This window comes from Chrysoperla carnea, chromosome 1, assembly GCF_905475395.1.
Source record: "Chrysoperla carnea chromosome 1, inChrCarn1.1, whole genome shotgun sequence".
Taxonomy (NCBI): Eukaryota; Metazoa; Arthropoda; class Insecta; order Neuroptera; family Chrysopidae; genus Chrysoperla; species Chrysoperla carnea.
The window spans coordinates 127,743,180-127,758,347 of NC_058337.1; the positions used below are offsets into that span (position 1 = coordinate 127,743,180).

At 30.4% G+C, this 15,168-nt stretch overlaps 2 protein-coding genes across 5 annotated transcripts in view; both read right to left on the reverse strand.

Moving 5' to 3' along the window:
* The window catches only part of LOC123290981 (zinc finger protein OZF-like), a 30,418-nt gene extending 15,519 nt beyond the window's left edge, over positions 1 to 14,899 (reverse strand). Inside the window, exons 1-3 of one of the 2 annotated variants that reach the window (XM_044871392.1) lie at positions 14,723 to 14,899; positions 13,592 to 14,077; positions 12,128 to 13,219 (exon numbers count right to left, since the gene is read on the reverse strand). In XM_044871392.1, coding sequence (XP_044727327.1) covers positions 12,431 to 13,219; positions 13,592 to 14,077; positions 14,723 to 14,848 — 1,401 coding nt within the window. In that variant the 5' untranslated portion in view covers positions 14,849 to 14,899 and the 3' untranslated portion in view covers positions 12,128 to 12,430. Of the gene's footprint in view, positions 1 to 12,127; positions 13,220 to 13,591; positions 14,078 to 14,722 lie in introns of those variants that run through there. The other variant, XM_044871390.1, reaches the window with a different exon arrangement.
* LOC123290978 (gastrula zinc finger protein XlCGF57.1-like) lies at positions 383 to 11,598 on the reverse strand. Of its 3 annotated transcripts, none has more exons than XM_044871387.1 (4): positions 4,650 to 4,832; positions 3,582 to 4,073; positions 1,334 to 2,197; positions 383 to 519 (listed from the first exon to the last, which is right to left on the reverse strand). In XM_044871387.1, the coding sequence occupies exons 1-3, from the start codon at positions 4,773 to 4,775 to the stop codon at positions 1,364 to 1,366; spliced, it is 1,452 nt and encodes a 483-aa protein (XP_044727322.1). In that variant the 5' UTR covers positions 4,776 to 4,832; the 3' UTR covers positions 383 to 519; positions 1,334 to 1,363. The 3 variants fall into 3 exon arrangements, with proteins under 3 accessions (XP_044727322.1, XP_044727323.1, XP_044727321.1); XM_044871388.1 differs by lacking the exons at positions 383 to 519; positions 3,582 to 4,073; positions 4,650 to 4,832 and adding exons at positions 9,124 to 9,811; positions 10,568 to 11,065; positions 11,439 to 11,598 and having other exon boundaries at positions 933 to 1,446; XM_044871386.1 differs by lacking the exon at positions 383 to 519 and having other exon boundaries at positions 933 to 2,197; positions 4,650 to 4,831.
* Positions 14,900 to 15,168: the final 269 nt, after the last annotated feature.

The following is a 15,168-nucleotide window of genomic DNA, read 5'->3' on the forward strand; positions in this document are numbered from 1 at the left end:
ACATACTTGATTGATAACACACACGGTGGTACAGAGTGTCTAGAAATCGCTACACAAAACTTCAGAATTATATATATGAAAACCTGAATCATTTATTTATATAAAAACAGCTTAAGGAAAAAAATAAGTATCTTCATCTTCATCCTTATTGCATTAAATTCACTAATTTTTACAACACAACAAATAATCAAAGCGTTGCACCCAATAGATAGTAAACAAACACATTATTATTATTTTATTGTAAACAGATCTGCTTCGATAATTCTATAATTAAGAATCGTATCAGTTTCGGAACATCACTATAAAATATAATCCACAATCGTCAGATTATATGTTTTTCGCATTCGTAGAATTTTTCCCTTCAAAATAAAATAAATTTTGACCGCCCTTGAGTTATTAAAAATAACGTTTTTTTTATCTGCAACTTTGCAAGCCTCCCATTTTCTTACGTCCCGCTTAAATCGTCAATTACATAATTAACCCTCCATATCTTAATCTGACACGCTCGAGTTAACTCACCTGAAAAAATAAATACATCTACACAATTTTTAAACTATTTAAATATACTTCTTTATTTAATTTTACATAGTTTACGTGGAATTAATATGGAATGTGTCCCCAATTTCAGAAAAAGTACTTCAATGTCCACCCAAAGTTTAATAATTTACCAACAACTTTTATTAAGGTATTATAACAGTATCAAGGGTCACAATTAACTTTTATTTTTTTTAATTTATTCAAAAGAAGATAATTTCTTTAATTAAAATAGGGTATTCTACTATGTTTGAAAAAATACTTCAAAATGTTGATTTTAGTCAACTGAGATTTTAAAAATGATTTTGAATTATTGTTAATACGAATTAAATTTGATCAATAAAATACTATATTGTGCTATTTTAATTTATTATAGATTATTTTGTATCATTGGGTGTAAAAAAACAATTAAAAAATAATTGCGGATTTGACTGTTTCCCGTTTCGATACTGCTATACTATCTTAAAGACAATAAAATTTAGGAAAACCATCTTAAAGTAAAAAAGTGTCCAACCGAAAACAGCAAATAACAGTTCTAAAATTGACCAGAATGGTGCTTGTGTAGGAAAAGGTGTTTGATGGGAACTCATCCATCCTTCTCTAAAAACTTGTTTAAATCTTTACTTGTTCTTATTACTTTGAGCACTTCTTTTACAACTTAAAATTTTGATACAGCAGCGCCATCCTTTTTTGTTGCTTTTCGATGGACACCTTTTATATACAGAGATGGTTTTCCTTATCTCTACCCTCCATAGAATGTATGTAAGAGATACAGCAACTAGCTCTTAATCGTCCGTACTTTTCTCAAGAAAAATGCTGCCATCTCAAATCAGCTTCGCGTAAGATTCTCTTTTGAGTTTGTATGTATTTTCGTATGAATTTTCAACGCAGTATTTTGTGCAAATCCTTTACCACACACTTCACATTTATGTGGTTTTTCGCCTGTATGTCGTCGCTCATGATGCACTAAAGTTCTTTTCGCATGAAAAGCTTGTGGACAATATTTACATTGAAAATTTCGTTGATTTAAATGTTCGCTTGTTATATGCTTTCTTAAATGATCCGGTCGCCGATACGCTTTATCACAATGATCACACTTGAATGGTCGTTCGTTTGTATGAATTAATAAATGTCTACGTAATTGATACGGTGCCGTTGATGCCCATCCACAAATACTGCATAAATGATTCCGAGCAGGTTTTTGATTCTCATGCATATGTTTAATATGTGTTTTAAACGAAAGCTCATTAATGAATGTTTTTGAGCATATGTCACAAGTGATATCTTTACGTTCGTTATGTGTCATCAAATGATTTCTTAGACTTTTTTTCTGTATTAATTTACCACAAATATGACATGTTACAAATTTCCGAACAGATTCATGTACTTCCTTGATATGACATTTTAGCGTTGGCTTATCAGCGAAAGATTTGTCGCATCGTCGACAAGGTATCATTCTTTTAGTTGAGTGTGTTAATTTATGGCGTTTTAATTTATAAATATTTGAAAATATTTTTTTACATTTAGTGCATGTAAGATTCGGTGCATTGTGCATTGTTTCTTGATGCTGTTTTAAATGTAATGGATGATAAAATTTTAATTCACATTTATTGCACTTTAATGCTTTGGCTCTGTGTTTATGATGCATATGTACACCTAATGCCTAAAACAGTTCGAATTCATTTTAGTTAGATACTCGGCCCCCCCCCCCCCCCTTTAATCATACTGTCAATAGACCTTTTTCATGAAAAACAGAAATGTTTTTTGATAATTTTTTATGAAAATATAGCTCGAAAATTTTTAACAATAAAAACACTATGAAAAATATTGTAAAAAAGTCACAATATTTGAAATAATTTCAAACGATTTTTTTTTACTCCACCGCACACGTGATCTGTGATGTCAATCCGACAAGCAATGACAATAAAACAGTGGCGAAAGTTGTATTAATATATCACTATTATCAACTTTAAATGACGTCAAACCTACCTTCGTGTAACATCGTGTGTTTCCGGATCGTTTTCGCCAATTTGAATTTTAATGATTTTCATTGTCTGTTTTCTCGGTCATATGGCTCCAAAAAAATCGGGGAAAAAATTAGCCCATTTATCAAGACATTTACTTTCATTTAAAAAAAAAGAAAAAAAAATGTGAAAAAGGTCTATTGATGAAATATTTCATAGCTGCAGAACAGAAGCATATAGTATCGAGTGGTAGAACTAATACTATGTGTTACTTTACGTGACGCATCCATAACATTATTAGCCGATATCACGATGACGGATCTGCAGGAGTACTTATAATCAGAGGGAAAAGATAAGTCCAAGATTGAAATTTATTTGCCTGTGGAATTATCGCGGCAACTAGAAGATTATCGAGAAATTAATTACCTGTTTAGTTTTCTAAAAGATTTTATGGCAAAGACTGACGATGAAATTGAAGACGCTTGTCCAAAATTTAGTGAACATTATTCCGAGGATATTGAGCCCGAGATTATAAAAGAAATATAACAGATTATAAAAGAAGTGGCCTTGCATTATTGTTTTTTTTCGACGCATGCTGTCAATTAATGAAATACTTCGTACCCACAGAACAGAAACATCTAGAATCGAGTAGTAGAACTAATAATATTTCAAAATTAAAATTAATAAAAAACTGTTCACCAATGTCTCAGACCCGTTTATATTCATTGTCGATAATGACGATTGAAAATGATGTACTAGAAAAGGTCAAAATTCAAGGTGTTATGGACGATTTCGTATCCAAAAAAGTTTAAACTATTTTCTTTCTTTTTTTATTTTTTATTAACACGAATCAAGTTAAAATTAAAACACCCGCATTTCATATTTTACTCCTATTCCACCATCAACTTGAAAGAGCTGATGATTTTCAAACGGTTGAAAAGATGTCCTGAGAATTGCATTGCCTAAAGGCCCCGCCATGGCCAATCCGGCCCTGTAGGCAGCATTAATGCAAAACCCTATATTCCCATTTAATTACACTGTCGTAGCAGCACGCCGAAGGAAAAGAAAAATGATGATACTTACCCATAATTTTTTAAATTCTTGATCACATTTCTCACAAGCAAACGTTTCTAATACATTTTCGTCATCGTTAATATCTTCAGAAGTATCACTTTCCTCTTCGGATTTCGTTTGAATTTGCAATCCATTCAATTCCGGTTTAATTTTGTTTTCTATTTTCAGCATGTTAATTGTTTCTGTTTTTTTGGAGTCAGCTTCATTGTGATTAATTCGAATTTTTATCTTTTCCAATGTATTTTCATTTGTGATTTTTTCCGAAACATCTTCTTCTTCTTTGATGTCTATAAAATTATCATCGGCGTAATTTTCGAATTCTTCATCTTTTACGTTATCAAAATCATTTTGATTATTCGATAGTTTAACTTTATTCTGTTTAATAATTTGACGAAATGCATTGTCGGAATTTTCACATAATTCTTTGAAATTGATAGTATTTTGCAATTGAAGAAAACAAGCTTGGCATATTTGATTTGGTAGATCATCATTTTCCCAAATCTATGAATAAGAATAGAGTGTTAGTTACATTTTTTAAATGATCTATTTACTAACTTCTCCGGTCTTAAATATGTATGTTTTTTATTTATCAAGTGATTTTTATAAAGTTTAATAAATTGCTTTACAAATTTCGGTAGTGTTAAAAAATTTTGGGACACAAATGAAACATCTTTAATATGTTGTTTTTAATGTTAAGGCTGTAATAAATTTCGATTTTTGCAATGTGCAGTGCAGCCCGCCACCAAATTAGCAAAGAGTAACATTCATAATAAGAGTAATCACTAGCTAATTCTTACTGATGATGACTACATGGAAGTCGAAATACCTATTTAAAAAATACAAAAAACTGATGTAGGAAATTGGGGCAAAAATCGAAATTTATTTCGTAATATCCTAGAGTTCTCATTTATTATCTTCGATAATATTTATATTTAAGTCTGTAGTTCATAATCCATTCATCAAATTAATCAATAATTTCACTTCAAAAATTCTGTACGACGTTTTTTTAGAATTGCATGATTATTTTTGTGATTGCATAGGTTTTACTGATACAAATATCATAAATATTTGCATTACCTGTACAGAAGCACACGCTATTATCATATCAATTATTTTAAATGAAGCAATCGATAGAAATGTTTTATCGAATTTCATACAAATACGACAAACTTTTTCGAAATCAGTCACTACACATTTATCCATTTTTCAAACCATTTCACGCATGAACTCTAAATTGGAGTGAAACAGAATTCGCTTTTTTTGATCTTAATATACTGGGTGAGTGTTTGTAAAAGTATTACAAGGTAAAATTGAGTTGAGCTGTTTAAATTTTTTGAAGAACTTTTTCTATTTCCTTATTCTATTTTCAAGAATGAGAGCTAACGTAACATTCTAATTTGAATAAGGGTTAGGGATCATATATTTTTAACTATGGAATTTGGATATATTTGACATACATTGGCAGAATCAATGGTATTTGCTTTTCTACTCCTATATTGCCAGCAGAGTGAGAGGTACGGGCGAAAACATCACGGTGCAGACGATACATTCTTCTCACTCTGTCGAGTACAGTACCGTGATTATTTGCGCATGCGTAACTTCATGACTAATAGCATTGAAGTACATCCACAAGTAATTTTTCGATTAAAAAGCTGATTTTTTCATTGAATAAAAAGACTAAAGATGCCTACACGAAATACCATTATTGCCTTTTTCGTCCACGAAAAGCACGAATAAAAAATTAATTAATTAACATATTTTTAAATTGAATACAGATCTTTATTTCATTTTTTTAGTATATAATACAATGTTTCTATTTAAAATCGTCAAATTATGCTATTGATGCGCTCTTTACCATGAAAGCCCGATTGCCCTCTAAACTAATCTTCCTATCAAATTTTCGTTTGTGTTTGTATGTGTTTTCATATGAATTTTCAATGCAATTGGTTGTATAAACCTTTTATCACACACCTCGCATTTATGTGGTTTTTCACCGGTATGTCGTCGTTCATGATTCATTAAAGTATTTTTATGTGCGAAAGCTTGTGGACAAAATTTACATTGATGCTTCCTCTCATTAAAATGTGCGCTTTTAATGTGTGCTTTTAAATTATCTTCACGTCGATACCTTTTATCACAACGATCACACACGTAAGGTCGTTCGTTTGAATGTATTAACAAATGTACACTTAATTCTCGTGTTGTACGCATCGCATGTCCACAAATATTACATAAATGATTGCATTCAGGCCTTCGATTCTCATGCACACGTTTTATATGTTGTCTTAATGATTCCATACTTTTGTATGTGTTTGAACAAAGGTGGCATGCCAGTTTATCTCGGTCTTCGTGAGTTTTCAAATGTTTGTCAAAATTTTTGCTCGTTATTGATCTACCACAAACATGGCATGCTATATACTTAACTTTATGTCTATGTACTTCCTGAACATGACACTTACGTTCCTGCTTGTCTTTGAATAATTTGTCACATCGTAGACATGGTAACAATTTAGGTAAACGTTGTATTGTGCATTTATGATCCCGTAAATTATAAAGAGATGAAAATACTTTGTTACACTCCTTGCATGTACGATTTGATGGATTGTGTGCTAATTCCTGATGTTCCTTTAAATGTAATGGATGATAGAATCTTAATTTACATTTATTACATTTTATTCCTTTAGCCCTATGTATATAACGCATATGGTATCCCAATGTCTAAAAAAAATGTATTCATTACAATAAAATAATGAACAATAACATCTTCGATAATATTATATTTATCAAGAGTTAATTCATGGAGTCAGGGGAGGGGGCAAATTAAATTGCAGACCCTGTACACCATAAATGGTAAGTAACCTGTTAGTCTAAATTAAAAATACTGAAAACGGACCTACTTCCTGCTTAAGTTAGTACAAATTATTATCGTCAGTTGGCGGGATCTATCTGATTTGAATATTTTGATAGGCTAAATTGGAACTACTGAACACGGGTTCACTTCCTGTTTTATTTAGTACGAATTATTATCAGCAGTTGGCGGGTGACAACTCCCAGTTGTTAAAAAATTAAAAGTAGAACACTCTGTCTCTCTCTAATCTTTTGGAATATTTTAAATTGTAATGTCTCGAAAAAAAAAAAAAAATATTTTCGTCCCATGCTTACCCATAATTTTTTAAATTCTTGATGACAATTCTCAATCTCACAAGTAATCGTTTTTATCACATTTTCATTATCTTTAATAATCTCATCATCACTTCCCTCTTTTTTTCGTATTTGCGTTTTTATCAATTCCCGCTTAATTTTGTCTCTAATTTCTAATACGTTATGTTTTTCCGATTTTTTAGAATTATTTTCATTATGACTAATACTATTTTTTACATTTTCCAAAGTATTTTCATTTGTGATATTTTCAAGAATATCTTCTTCTTTTATATCTATTGAAGTTATATCATCATCGTAATAATCATCAAATTCTTCATCTTTAACACCATTAAAATTATTTTGATTATTCGATGAATTAATTTTATTCTGCTCAATAATTTGACGAAAAGCATTGTCTGAATTAACACATAATAGTTTAAAATTGATGGTATTTTGTAATTGAAGAAAACAAGCGTTACATATTTGATTTGGTAAATCATCATTTTCCCAAATCTATAAAATTATTAAATTAAATTAAAACACTTAATTTAAGAAAATTCTACTAACCAACTCTTTAATAATACTAATAAACATAATTTAGGAATCAAATTCTAACACAAATATAGTTAGGTACTTAAATTTAAAACAAACTACAATATACGGCAATTCAATTGAATAATGATTATTGAAAAAATTTAGTATACAAAAATATACTTAAACGATAATTCATATCACTTTCAAAGTCAGTAAATTTTTTAAAAACAACAATGAAGGACTTAAATCTTTCACTTTTTATTCTCTCAAAAGTTTGGTATAGCATGTACTTAACACCCTGTATGCAATTGCTTATTATTTACATTACCTGTACAGAAGCGCATTCTATTATCATATCAATTATTTTAAATGAGCTAATTGTCAGAAATGTTTGATCGAATTTCATACAAATACGACAAACTTTCTCAAAATCAGTAACTAAACATGAATTCATTTTTCAAACATTTCACGCGTTAACTCAAATTTGTTAACGGAATTAGTTTCCAGATTTGTGTAGTTGCGAACGGACTCTATATCCGTATTATACAGGGTATTTCTGAATTGCATGGCACTATTTTAGGTGTTTTCTCTGGCACAAAATAAACAAAAAAAAAAAATTTTGCCTCTGGACCTCTTAAATGACCCAAATATTAAATTCGATTCAATTTTTATCCATTCTTTCTTTAAACAATACAAATATTGTACAGAACATATCATAAAAAGGGAAAGCGAAAATTAAAGGAAGGAGTAGGTATGCACCTAAGACTATATCTCTGTATTAAATTGAGACATAATTATACAAACTTTTTGTTTATTTTGTGATAGGGAACGCATATCTAAAATGTAGTGCCATGCAGATCTGCAAAACCTATATAAATTCACTATTATTTGAAAGTAAATAAATTAACATCGTTGTTAAATTAAATATAATTTCTTTATTTTTTCTTATATGGTTTTTGGGTAACAAGAAACGTCTCCTCATTAAGGAATCTAATCATTTTCAACAAAGTTTTATGTTTTTATATAAATATAACTTTTATACATATAATACAATAATGCAATCTTTCTTTTATTTTTTACTTTGTTTAATTGACTGACTGAATTTAGCCAATAGATTGTTACTGAGAGCTCAATTTTTCGCGCTGTGAATAACTAAAATCATAAACGTTCAAGTTGATCATTTATTGAGCGCTTAGTAAACAAACTGAATGTTCTATCGGCCAAAACAAAGCCATTTTGTTTACATCATAAACTGATATTAAATATAGACTATAAAGGTAAATAAATAGAATATTGTTAGATTTGCACTACCTAGAGCTGTCAAGAGGTCTATTTAGAGGGTACAGTATTATAGTCCTCTATAAATCTATCTGATTAAATTGAATTTAAATTTGAAAGTAGAAATGTGCCAAAACTAATTGATCGAGTTCTATCAAACCAAATTGGCACCGAGCAAGAGAGAATGTTTGATGTATATGTATGTGCACTCGTATCTACACTCTCTCATGTTCAGTACCACATTGGTTTGATAGAACTCAAACAAAAAATTGAAGTTTATAAAGTTTATTCCATTCAATACTAAAGAAAAATACTAGATGGCATGATTTTCTCCTCTATCTTATACTCTTTGGGTAGATTATCTCTAAACAGACTTGAAGAACTTGCAAGTAAACTTCGGTGGCAGCATTGAAACACACACCACAGATTTACAAGAGTGTATTGTTGGTCTATATTTAATATTTAGTCTGTTATTTTGATATACTTATTTTTAGTAAATTTGCTGCCATCTAAAGTCAGCTTTGTGTAAGAATCTCTTTTGTATTTGTATGTGTTTTTGAATGAATTTGCAATCCATGTTTTTTTATAAACCTTTTACCACACACTTCACATTTATGTGGTTTTTCACCGGTATGACGTCGTTCATGATTCACTAAAGTTCTCCTTTTATGAAAAGCTTGTGAACAAAATGAACATTGATATTTTCGTACATCGAAGTGAACATGAGAGATATGTTCTTTTAAACTTTCAGCAGTCTTATACGTTTTATCACAATGTTCACACACATACGGTCGTTCAGTTGAATGAGTCAGTAAATGTCTACGTAAATCAGCCACTCTTGACGATGCATATCCACAAATATTACATAAATGTTTACGATCAGGTATTTGATTCTCATGTACTTCACGAATATGTTTTTTGAAGGAAGCCTTACAAATGAATGTTTTTGAACATATATCGCATGACACTTTATGTCGTTCTTTATGAATTAATAAATGATTTCGTATACTTTGTTTCCGTGTTAATTTACCACAAATATGACATGTTACAAATTGCTCTAAGTCTGAATGTACTCCCATTAATTTCGGGCATCGTTCATTATGGTTATTTAATCTTTTTACACTTTTAAATGTTTTGTTACATAGATTACAGATATGATTCACTAGTGGTTTGTGTTTTGACTGCTCGTGACGCTTTAAAGTTAAGGGATGGTAATATTTTTGGTTACATTTATTACATTTTATTGGTTTCACTCGATGTTTACGACGCATATGTTGACTCAATGCCTAAAACAGTTTCGATTTGTTACAAGAAATATATCAAGAATAAATTGTAAGTTAATTTTTAGAGTTCTGTCATCTGATGAAAAATAGAAGCCTTACATCTTGATCACTGGGACTTTGCGCAGAGCAAGTCAAGTCAAACTGTGTATAACGTGCGTATAACTGTGTTGAGAAGGGTGGTGGGACTCTTGACAGGACACTGTAGATTGTACTACCAGCTTCATAAAATGGGGATCTCTGATGATCCCATTTGTGAGCGTTCTGTGTAACGTCTCACCTCGATTGAATCCTATAGTTTTAGCTGCTGAAAATGTTGTTTTCAAGGCGCACACAAAGGAACCCTTGGTCCATTATATCCTTCTTGTGTCTATTAGCTCATTAAAGTCCTTATCAAAAGCAGATTCATATTCAATGGTTAGGATCGCGCATGAATGCAGATAGGTTTTATTTATTTCAATTTGCTGAAGTTTGGGTCACAGCTTGCAGACATCGATGGTAAGGACATGCTCTTTGAGTTAATAAAATTCTCGTCTAATTTTTGCCTGGAAGATATTCTTACTGCGTATTTTCCTCCAAAGATGGATGGGTGAACATCCTCTACTTGCTTAAAAAATATTAATTTTACAATTGAAAAGGTTGCATAGAAATGGAATATTATTTCAGTGGGATGTAAAAGAGTAAAATTTCATTCCCACCCCCTTCTTACTAGGCCAAATAACGAATTATGTCTCGAAAATAATGTATTGGTCACATACTTACCCATACGTTGCTATGTTCTCTATTACACTTCTCACAAGTAGACGTTTCTATTACATTTGAATCGACTTTTATAATATTTTCATTGTTATCACTTAGTTCGTCAGACTTAGTTGGCATTTGCAATCCATTCACTTCTGATCTATCTTTGTTTGTAATTTCCAATATGTTTTTTGTTTCTGATATTTTGGAATCGTTTTCATCACAATCACTTGTAATTTTTACATTTTCCAAAGTATTTTCATTTGTGACGCCTTCAGAAATATCTTCTTCTTTGATATAAATTTGAGAATTAATATCAGTGTAATCTCCGTCAAATTCTTCATCTTTTACGTTCACAAAATGACTGTAGTTATTGGATAAATTAATTTTATTCTGCTCAATAATTTGACGAAATGCATTGTCTGAACTTTCACATAATTGTTTGAAATTCATGGCATTTTTTAATTGAAGAAAACAAGCGTTACATATTTGATTTGGTAGATCATCATTTTCCCAAATCTGGGAAAATTAAAAATTTTTAATTAAATTAAAAGGATTGTTGAAAATTCAACCCATGTAAATAATTAAGAGGTAAAAGGAAATGTTTTTTTTTTTAATCTCTTAATTATTCTTTTCTTTTGTTGGAAACATTTTTTTGTAATCCTAACAAATTTGATAGAAATCAAATGCAAAAATCTCGTTATTCTTATTTCGCGCACAATTTCTGCGATTTCGATTGCTGATTAAATATTATTTAAATGAAGAAATAGTTAATACTTAATAATGGGGAAGATTTTATTTTGTTATCTTTAAATTATCCAAAGTTTGGCATAGAGATTTCTTAACACTCTGTATGATAATGATTACACAAAATTTATAATAATCATTTTACCTGAACTGAAGCACAAGCTACTATCATATCAATTATTTTAAATGTGTTAATTGATAGAAATGTTTCATCGAATTTCATACAAATACGACAAACTTTCTCAAAATCAGCCATTAAACATGTATCCATTTTCAAACATTTCACGAATTAACTTAAAAGTGAGACTTAGATTAATGGGATTAGCTATTCTCGAATGTTTCTAATTTAGGATAAAATTTTATTGTTTCAACTGAAGGTTTTTGTTCCAAAGTGAAATTTTCGACCAGATCTACTATAGATTTAAGAATAAATAAAATAAGAGCCTTAATGAAATTTTGCAAGTAATAAAATATGAATGAACGAATTTATGACAGTCAGTAGTAGGATTAAGGTAACGTAGAAGTGTTATAAAAATTAACAAAAAAAAGATTAAAGTCAATTTCTAAACCTTTTCCGACTATTCACAATCATGCAAATTCGATTTTACATATTTTATACCAAAAGAAACTTGTATCAAGGGTCCGGTAAGTTAGGAACCAATAAAAGTTAAAGATTTTTAAACTATAAATATAATTATTTATTTCATCTTACATTTTATACAGGTATCTCCAATTTTAATATAGAAAAATTGGCTGAGGAACGGATCTTACGGACAATAAAATTGCAACACATATCTGTATATCAGATTTATTTGGTTTCATTAAAACACACATTAAATCTGATTCAATCAAATATATCTGATATATAGATTGTGTTGAAATTTTATTGTCCGCAAGATAATAACTACCTTAGTTAAGGTAATTTCACATTAGAGCGGCGGGCGACAAGAGTGAGCGATAAGCGATGAGCTACAATATATTTCAATGAACTTTATCAATCATGATGGAATCATAATTTTGTTTATATAATTCTGTCGTTTATTGTTTATCACTCATCAGTCGCCCACTCACTGAATTAGTCTCAGTTTATGAAAAAAAGAGCGATAGTATTAGTAAAAAAAAGCATGAGATCTAACGCTAAAACATGAGGCCTGGCACGCCTGTTAAATTGATTGCCACGTTCTCTCTTGAATTTTTATGTATTTTTGTATGAACTTTCAATGCATATTTTTGTATAAACGCTTTACCACACACTTCACATTTATGCGGTTTTTCACCGGTATGCCGTCGTTCATGATTCCGTAAACCTTTCTTTTCATGAAAAGCTTGTGAACAAAATGAACACTGATATTTTCGTACATTTAAGTGAACGTGTGCGATATGTTCTTTTAAATTATCTTCACGTCGAAACGTTTTATCACAATGATCACATGCATACGGTCGTTCTGTTGAATGAGTCCTTAAATGTCTACGTAAATCAAATGCTGAACGTGACGCATGCCCACAAATATTACATAAATGATTACATGGAGGCGTTTCATTCCCATGTACACGTTTCATGTGTCTGGTTAAACCATCCTGACGTACGAATGTTTTCGAACATATCTCACATGTAATTTTATCACGATCATCTTTATGAATTGTCATGTGGATTTTTAAACTGCCTTTCTGCATTAATTTACCGCAAATATGGCATGCTACATTTTCTCTTATGAGTGTACGCCCTTCCTTTGTATGCCTGAATCGCCTATGATCTTTTAATTTATAAATATTTGAAAATTTTTTGTTACATATGTTACATATATGATTGTTGTGCTTAATGTCCTCGTGCCATTTTAAAGTTAGTGGATGATAATATTTCTGGTTACATTTTTTACACTTTATCGCTTTCACTCGATGGTTACGATGCATATGTTGACCCAAATTCTAAAACAATTACAAGAAATACCTTATACAAGAAACACAACACAGAAAAAGAACAATGTCTCGGAAATAGACCTTTTTCACATTTTTTTTTTCTTTTTTTTGAAATGAAAGTAAATGTCTTGATAAATGGGCTAATTTTTTCCCCGATTTTTTTGGAGCCATATGACCGAGAAAACAGACAATGAAAATCATTAAAATTCAAATTGGCGAAAACGATCCGAAAACACGCGATGTTACACGAAGGTAGGTTTGACGTCATTTAAAGTTGATAATAGTGATATATTAATACAAATTTTCATAAAAAATTATCAAAAAGCATTTCTGTTTTTCATGAAAAAGGTCTATTAAATATTGGCGTGGTTTCATACTTACCCATACTGTTTTAAATTCTTTCTTACACTTTTCACAAGTGAACGATTCTATCACATTTACTTCGTCCGTAATAGTTTCACCACTTTCCTTTTCTAATTCTGTTCGTGAAATTTTGTCCTCTTCCGATTTATCTTTGTTTGTAATTTCCAATATGCTGTTCGTATCTAATTTTTTGGAATCATCTTCATTGTGACCAATATTAATTTTTACATTTTCCAAAGTATTTTCATTTTTGATATCTTCAGAAATATCTTCTTCTTTAACATCTCCTAAAGAATGATCATCATCTGCATAATCTTCGAATTTTTCATCTTTTACGCTATGAAAATTGTTTTCATTATTCGATAAATTTATTTTGCTTTGCTGAATAATTTGACGAAATGTATTATCTGAATTTTCACATAACTGTTTGAAATTTATGGTATTTTGCAATTGTAGAAAACAAGCTTGGCAAATTTGATTTGGTAGATCATCATTTTCCCAAATCTATGGTTGGGAAAAGTTAGACAGTATTATTAAGGAACCAGTTACTAGCATAAATTACAGTATAATTAAGGAATTTGGTGAGACGGTAGCGCCTTAAGCCCTAACCATCCTTAGCAGCCTTTTTGTCGAGTCAAGGAGTTTAAATGACGATTTTTAAGGTCGAAATCAACAATTTGCATTTTTTGAATGCTAATTAGCTTCAATTAAGATAAAAATATAATACTTTTAACTTATATAAGGGGCGCCCATATTTAACTAATTTATGTTTGTTAGCCAATTTTAAAAACTAGCAAATTACGCATGCTATTTCTATAAAGTGAACCGCTTTCGCCCGCTAGGTTCCTGCGTCCGGGTGCCAACCAACTCTAGCACCCTTGAGTAAGACGGGCCTGATCTCTTTAATAGTCATTTAACTCAAATATTGACTTTTGATTGAAACCCTATTTTTCATGATACCAAACTACTGCTAATGTTTAGTTTATAAATGAGACAAATTATTTCGTATCAAACGAAAGGCTTGGAAATAAGCCATTTTTTTTATAATTACCAATGGAAGTTATTTTATTTTAGTTTTATTTTACAGCGTTTTCTTATCACCCTGTATAATTGTCGTGTCTAATATTAAATTTATAATATTCATATTACCTGTACTGAAGCACATGCTATTATCATATCAATTATTTTAAACGAAGTAATTGCTAGAAACGTTTTATCGAATTTCATACATATTCGGCAAACTTTCTCAAAATCAGTTATTAAACATGTATCCATTTTTCAAACATTTCCCGTAATATTGAAATAATGAAAGATAGTTAATGGGATTCGCTTCCTGGATCGTTAATTTAAAATTAAAATCGTTGCACAGAAGCTTCGCAGTCTTACCGAATTTTCTCGTTCATTTAACGAAACCATAAGTTACTCAATGGCGGGAAGAAAATATGATGTCTTTTGATGACACTTGAACGTCAGTCGCTTTTCCATAATCTAGAGGTCTTAGTCGAATATACACAGATCGAACACGCACGCTTTCATATTCTTGTTCATCTTACAATTCCTTGCCTGCAGTTCCGTATGATATAAACGCATCTCTT